At 42.2% G+C, this 7,540-nt stretch overlaps 1 protein-coding gene across 1 annotated transcript; it reads left to right on the forward strand.

Moving 5' to 3' along the window:
- The first annotated feature begins 5,107 nt into the window (after positions 1-5,107).
- Positions 5,108-7,262, forward strand: LOC131240148 (endochitinase EP3-like). Its single transcript, XM_058238217.1, has 2 exons — positions 5,108-5,584; positions 6,749-7,262. The coding sequence occupies exons 1-2, from the start codon at positions 5,170-5,172 to the stop codon at positions 7,159-7,161; spliced, it is 828 nt and encodes a 275-aa protein (XP_058094200.1). The 5' UTR covers positions 5,108-5,169; the 3' UTR covers positions 7,162-7,262.
- Positions 7,263-7,540: the final 278 nt, after the last annotated feature.

The following is a 7,540-nucleotide window of genomic DNA, read 5'->3' on the forward strand; positions in this document are numbered from 1 at the left end:
TCGGCAACTGTTTTATCCTCTTTTCATTTTCATATTCATATTCATGTGGCTCAGTTGATGAGCGGGGCCAGTCAGCATGACGAATGTCTACCACGTCCACACATACTCTCAAACATCGATCTCAATTCACTTTTCCAGCCGACCCCTGATTTTGAGACCCGAACGAGTCTGATGCGACTCCACGAGTTGAATGGGATCTGGTGGGACCCAATCAGTTCGACCGCGAGTCGCCTACTACTCGAGCGAGTCCGGATCGACTCTATACCGAACGAGTGATCCCAGTCGTCGAGACTGTTAATCTAAAAGAACGTGTCTACATGTCAAAGTCAAAACGCAAACCGGGTCAAACATGTGAATTTCTTGACTTTTCAAAACAGCTCATTTTCACACGGCAAATTGGCCGTACTGGCCTCGATGTATGGTCAAATTTCTCAAAGGGATTCAACCTTCCAAATTGCCGAGGGTGGCCTTCTGACAACTTTTATAAAATGTTTCGGACAAAAATGCTCTTATTCTTGGATCAGTAGTTGTACGGTTTAGAGTGTGGTAGAAGTCTAGCGTTATTTCAATCCTGAGAAAGTAACGTGGACAAAATCTTTTTTTAGCGTGGGCAAGGCTAACTCATGGGGCCCACACTGATGTATGCGTATAATCCATGCTGCCCATCCGTTTTGCCGTGTCATTTTAGGATTAGGGCCCAAATATCAGCCTGATCTGATGCTCGTGTGGGCCACATAATAGAAAACAATGGTGATAATGGCACCCACTGTTGAAACTTTCTAGGCCCATTGTGATGTTTGTTAGAAGTGGACACTACTTAAGTCAAGATTTTTTAGCCTCATGGTGAGCTAACCGACAAAGTGGACGGAACAGATCACCTTGTGGTGGGCCTCGACTTCTATTATTTAAAAATAAACAAGTGGATGACAACCACGATTCATTCGAAGTGTCGTGGTTCACATGCACTATGGATCATTGTTGTCAACCACGACCTTTTATGGATGAAAACCACGATCCATTGTGCTTGTGAACCACAACACTTCGAATGGATTGTGGTTGTCATGTAGCAAGGGTCGAGGTTGTCATGTTATATGGGTCGTGGTTGTCATTATATGGGTCGTGGTTTTCATGGGTCGTGGTTGTCATGTTATATGGGTCGTGGTTGTCACCCCAGTCGTAGTTGTCATGGGTTGTAGTTGTCGTGTTATATGGGTCGTGGTTGTCATGTTATGTGGGTCATGATTGATATAGGTTGTGGTTGTCATGTTATATGGGTCGTGGTGTCATGTTATATGGGTCGTGATTGATATGAGTCGTGGTTGTCATATTACATGGGTCGTAGTTATCAAGTTATATGGGTCGAGGTTGTTATGTGACTTGTGCAATTCGTGGTTTTAACGTAATAAGGGTCGATGTTGTCATATTATAAGGATCATGGGTCCTGTCATGATTTATTTGTCGAATCCAATCCGTCCATTGGATTTAGAATTTAATTTAATGTCATAGCCAAAAAATGAGTTAGTTCCAAAATATTTATGCCTCAAAAGGTTTTCCATGGTAGGCTTTCAATTTCACTGCTTTCTATGGGGTGGTCCACATGAGCCTTTGATATGCCTCATTTTTGGGCTTGTTTATTAAAATGATCTTTCAAAATGAATGGAAGGCATAAAGAAAATATATACATCATGAGCCCAATAAGACCGTTCATCTCTACATATATAGGGCTGCGAAAGTCGATTAACCTGACTTACTAAAATAGCCTTCCCGAGGTTTCGGGAGTTCGGACTCCTCCGGTTAACATGACTTACTAAAATGAGATCAAAGTTACATGAGTCCCACAATGATGTATTGATTATATCCAAACCGTTCATCAATTTTTAGAGATTATCTTAGAGCATTAGCCAAAAAATGAATCATATCCAAAGCTCAAATGGCCCACACTAAAAACAGCAGCAGGATAATGATTTTCACTAGTAAAAAATTTGTAGGGCCCACCATAATGTTTATTTTCCATCCAATCTGTTCAAAAGGTTAAAAATACTTGTACGAAGAGGAAAAACATATTTCACGTTGATCCAAAACTTTTGTGACCCCCAAAAGGGTTTCAATGGTAGACATTAAATCCCTTGCTGGTATTTGCATTGTGGTCCACTTTATCTTTAGATCTATCTTATTTTTAGTCTCAAGCCTTAGGACAAGCTTGCCAAATGGATGGACGGTTTGGATATAACACATACCTCATGATGTGACCCACAGAACTTACTGATGTCAATACAGCAGTTATATAGTTGTGTGGTACAATAGCCAATCGGCTTCCGTCCCAGATACAGACACGGATTAGATATGGACAGGTGGAGTAGCGAGACTCGCTACTAAAGTGACGTCACGAATTTCTGTGGGACCCACCATGATGTATGTGTTGTATCCACACCATCTATCCATTTGGAGAGATCATTTTAGGTCAAGAGACAAAGAATGAGTCAGATCCAAATCTGGAGTGGACCCCACCACAGAAAACATTGGTAAGAGTGATGCCCATCATTGAAACCTTCATAAGGTCCACTATGATGTTTATATGAGATCCAACGTGTTCATAAGTTAAGACAAACATTAAAGAAGGAAAAACACAAATTTCAGCTTGATTGAAAACTTTTGTGGCCCTTAGAAAATTTTAATGGTGGCATCACTCTCTCCACTTTTTACTGTAGTGGGGCCACTTGAGTTTTGAATCTGAATCATTCTTTGGCTCATGCCCTAAAACGATCTCTCCAAATGGATGGACGGTGTGGATACAAAAAATACATCATGATGCGACACAAAACTTGGTGACGTCAATTCATTAGCGAGTCTGGATACGTACCTGTCAGTAGCAATCCGCGCCCGTTTTTCTTTCCCTCACACAAGCTTTTTCCCAACGTAAGTTGCGCTCGAGAGAGGAAATCGGATTGAGTACTTGGTTGGGCCCACCTTGAATGTATGTGGTCTATCCATGCCGTCCATCCGTTTTTCCATCTAATTTAAGGAGTTGAGCCCAAATTTGAAGTATATCTAAAGATCAATTGGATTATACCACGGCCTTAATCTGTAGCCTTTGATCCATGTATACTACCAAAAATGGATTGTGGTTGTTATGTTATATGGGTCGTAGTTGTCATGGGTCATAGTTGTTATGTTATATGGGTCATGGTTGTCATGTTATATGGGTCATGGTTGTCATGGGTCGTGTTTGTCATGTTATATGGGTCGTAGTTGTCATGGGTCGCAGTTGTCATGGGTCGTGGTTGTCATGTTATATGGATCGTGGTTGTCACATATTCACTTCCTTTACTACCAAATGAAAGGTTAGTCATTGATATCATAGCCTAAGGCCCACAATGGGGTGATCTGATCCATCCGCCTTGTCGGTCAACTCGTCATGGGCCCAAAATGTTCTAACTTGGGCAGTGTCCACTTCTAACAAACATCAAGGTGAGTCTGAAAAGTTTCAAGAGTGGGTGCCACTGTCACCATTATTTTCTATTATGTAGCCCACACGAGCACTGAATCAGGCTGATATTTGAGCCTTAGCCCCAAAATGACACGGCAAAAATGATGGTGTCATGGATTATACACATATATCAATGTGGGCCTATATGGGTTGTAGTTTGCATGGGTCGTAGTTATCATATTATATAGGTCATGGTTGTCATATTATATGGATCGTGGTTTTCATGTTTTCCTTTACTACTTATCCATTGGTACCATAGCCTGAGACCCACAATGGGGTGATTTGATCCATCCACCTTGTCGGTCAGCTCGCCGTGGACTCAAAAAGTCCCGCCTTCTGCGGCGTCCACTTCTAACAAACATCACAGTGAGCCCGTAAAGTTTCAACAGTCACCATTATTTTCTATTATGTGGCCCACAAGAGCAGTGGATCAAGCTGCTATTTAGGCACTAGCCCTAGAATGACACGATAAAAAGGATGGGCAGCATAGATTATACACATACATCAATGTGGGTCCATATGGGTCGTGGTTTGCATAGGTCATAGTTGTCATGTTATATGGGTCATACTTATCATGTTATATGGGTCGTGCTTGTCACATGTTCATGTTATTTACTGCCAAATGAAAGGCTAACCATTAGTACCATAGCCTAAGGCCCACAATAGGGTAATCCGTTCTATCCACCTTGTCGGTCAGCTCATCGTGGGCCCAAAAAGTCACGCCTTGTGCGATGTCACTTCTAACAAACATCGCAGTGAGCCTGAAAAGTATCAATAGTAGGTGACACTATCTCCATTATTTTCTATTATGTGGCCTACACTAGATCTGGATCAGGCTGATATTTGGGCCTTATCTCTCAAATGACATGGCAAGAAGGATGGGTGGCATGGATTATACACATACATCAGTGTGGGCCCCACGAGTTGGGCCTTGCCCATGCTTAAAAAAGGATTCCATACACGCCACGTTCTTAACATTAAATACGACGTAACTTCTTATTCACTGAAAAAAGCTTACAGCTATTGAACCAATAATAAAGGGCATTTTGGTCCAAGTAATTTTTGGAAGCTTGTCAGAAGGTCACCCTTGAAATATTTGAAATGTTGAATCTTTTTAGAGAATTTCACCGTACATTAAGGCCAGCATGGCCAATTTCCCTTTGCACATAGAAGTCGTTGAGAACTTATACAATAGATTCTGCTCTATCATAACATGATAACGATAATCTTCAACCGTACACGTGTCAGATTATTAAGTTTATCAGTACCGTTCAACTAGTGGTTCGTTCCGTGATTGGTCTATCATTGAAGAACACAACAAAACTAAATGTTTCTACACATCCGATTGTTGGAACTCAAATGGACGGTGATAAGTACAACGATAGACATTTAGCCAAATAACTAAGACAAAGTGAGTAAGACCCATGTGATTTTTCAAGCAATGGATCATGCACAAGTGTCCTAAGGTGGACGGTTTTGATCGACAAAGTGAGTAAGACCCATGTGAATTTTCAAGCAATGGATCATGACAGATGATGGATGTCTGATACGGCAATTTTTTATTGAATCATTCCCTTAGTGCTTTCTCCACACAATATAAATATCAATCAACCTTTCCCAAAACCTCATTTCACTCAATCTATTCTATTCGTTATTTATTTTGATGCAATTGCTCTAAAAAAATGGTAACACTCAGGAAGAATAGCTTTCTAGCCATCATCTTGGTCGGAATTCTTGCCGGATTCCTGCCGCACACCATCGTCGGTCAAAACTGCGGCTGTGCAGAGAACCTTTGTTGTAGCCGGTGGGGATTCTGCGGCACAAGCGACGAATATTGTGGTGCTGGATGTCAGGCCGGCCCATGCAACGTCCCACCACCCACTAACGATGTCTCTGTAGCCGACATCGTGACGCCGGAATTCTTCAATGGAATCATTAATCAGGCGGATGGAGGATGCGCAGGCAAGAACTTCTACTCGCGGTCTGTCTTCTTTGAGGCCCTCAACTCCTACCCTCGATTCGGGAAGGTCGGGACTATAGATGATTCAAAGCGTGAGATTGCAGCCTTCTTCGCACACGCCACGCATGAGACTGGACGTAAGTTTCTCACAATCCTTGCTCAAGCAAAATTTTGACTTGTTTTTGAAGTACTTCTGGATTTTGGCTCGCATGGGGAACAAAACCAGTACAACATACGCCAACTCGGTCTGACTCAGTCCTGTAATGGTACAGTGACTCATTGCGTGTTAGACGACTATCGAACCATTCATCCATAACTGTTGATGCAGTTTTCTATTTAATCCTCTTTGGACCTCAGAATACCTGTGCACAAAAAAGACAAAGAAGACCCTAGCTGTAGCAGAGGGCCCTCCAATGCTTAAGTCATAATCAAGCAAGCTATGTCCAGTAAAGTTGAGGGTTCACTAGTGCACTTTTTACCATATATGAGGCCTCTATTCATAGGTCATGAGTTACTTGCATAGAGAGAAACGCTACCTAAATTATAGGCGCGTGTTTAACAAACATTTTTTACCCATTTCGCAAGACCAATAATGACAAGAAAATCGGGCCATCAAGATTTAAAATTACATGGTAAGAGACTGAGACTGAGGTCAAGCAGCCGAGCTTAGATTCACACACCATCCCAAAAGCGAGGTCCCTGAGCTGGCTCCACATATTTCTGACCAATTTATTTTTACCCGTAGCAATATCCATCATCCCACTACCTGTCCCAAAAAGAGGAATTACACAATGCTCGGGATTTCAGTTCGAATACCTATGTTTTGATGATACAAACCATCGTTATGATGGGACCCAATATTAGTGGACCATGCATCTCTCATGAATAAGTCCTAACCCTTGCTATTGGTGGCCCAACTAATAGACGGTTAAGAAAGAAAACACGAAAAAGCCCAAATAGCCAAATATTATATAGCTACCGTACTCCAAAACTGGAAGATTTTGTTGATGGACCATCATATCCAAGCATGGGCCCCACTTGTACAGACTGAAAACCAAGGGGCCGATATGATCATCAGATAGGAGAGAAGTGTACAAATAAGTGAGAAGAAAAATTAACCAACGGTCCAAATTCATTTACACGTTCGCCCATCTGATAATCAGATCGGGCTGACGATCGATGATTGGCTCCGATCTTGCGCACATGTGGGGCCAGTGCACAACAGCAAGTAGAGTACTACTCTATCTATCTATTTTGAAAGGAAATGCTAACCTGAGATTATTTTCTGTCTACAAAATCAGATTTTTGCTACATCGAGGAGATAGATGGCCCATCCAAGGACTACTGCGACGAAGACAACACTCAGTACCCATGCGTCGCAGGGAAGGGTTACTACGGCCGCGGTCCGATCCAGTTGTCATGGAACTACAACTACGGGCCCGCCGGACAGAGCATTGGATTTGATGGACTGAATGCTCCGGAAACAGTGGCCAACGATCCCATCGTATCATTCAAGACCGCTTTGTGGTATTGGATGAACAACGTCCATTCGATCATAACTTCTGGCCAAGGGTTTGGGCCCACCATCCGAGCCATCAACGGTGCACTCGAATGCGATAACCGGAACCCAGCAACTGTTCGTGCACGTGTTGAGTATTACACGGATTACTGTAAGCAACTAGGGGTTGCACCAGGCGACAACCTAACTTGTTAGAAAGCTATGTAAACATTTTCTTTTCTTTTAATAGTAACGACATGAAAATAATTTGAAAGAAATAAATCATATAATAAAATAATGAGTTGTATGTTGTATTATTTCATAATGTTTATTGGCCCAATCAGCTTGAGTCAACGTGGGAATCCACGTGTCGACCGGCCGAAAACCATTAACTTATCCATAAGGTACTATACATAGTGTGGGAAACGGATTGGCTACTCCCCCTGCCACCAGCCCGGTGGCTGATGGTCAGTGCTCTGTGGGTCCCACCATGATGTATGTGTTTCATCTATGTCGTTCATACATTTTTACAGATCATTTTAGTTAGAATGTAAAAAATGAGAGGGATATAAATCTCAGGTGGACCACACCAGAG

Source organism: Magnolia sinica, chromosome 3, assembly GCF_029962835.1.
Source record: "Magnolia sinica isolate HGM2019 chromosome 3, MsV1, whole genome shotgun sequence".
Lineage (NCBI taxonomy): Eukaryota > Viridiplantae > Streptophyta > Magnoliopsida > Magnoliales > Magnoliaceae > Magnolia > Magnolia sinica.

What these genes read in the sequence shown, in the direction of transcription:
- LOC131240148 (XM_058238217.1), top strand. Translation starts at nt 5,170, where the DNA reads ATGGTAACACTCAGGAAGAATAGCTTTCTAGCCATCATCTTGGTCGGA. An exon ending in CGCCACGCATGAGACTGGAC is followed by an intron (nt 5,585 to 6,748) that starts GTAAGTTTCTCA and finishes CTACAAAATCAG; the next exon opens with ATTTTTGCTACATCGAGGAG.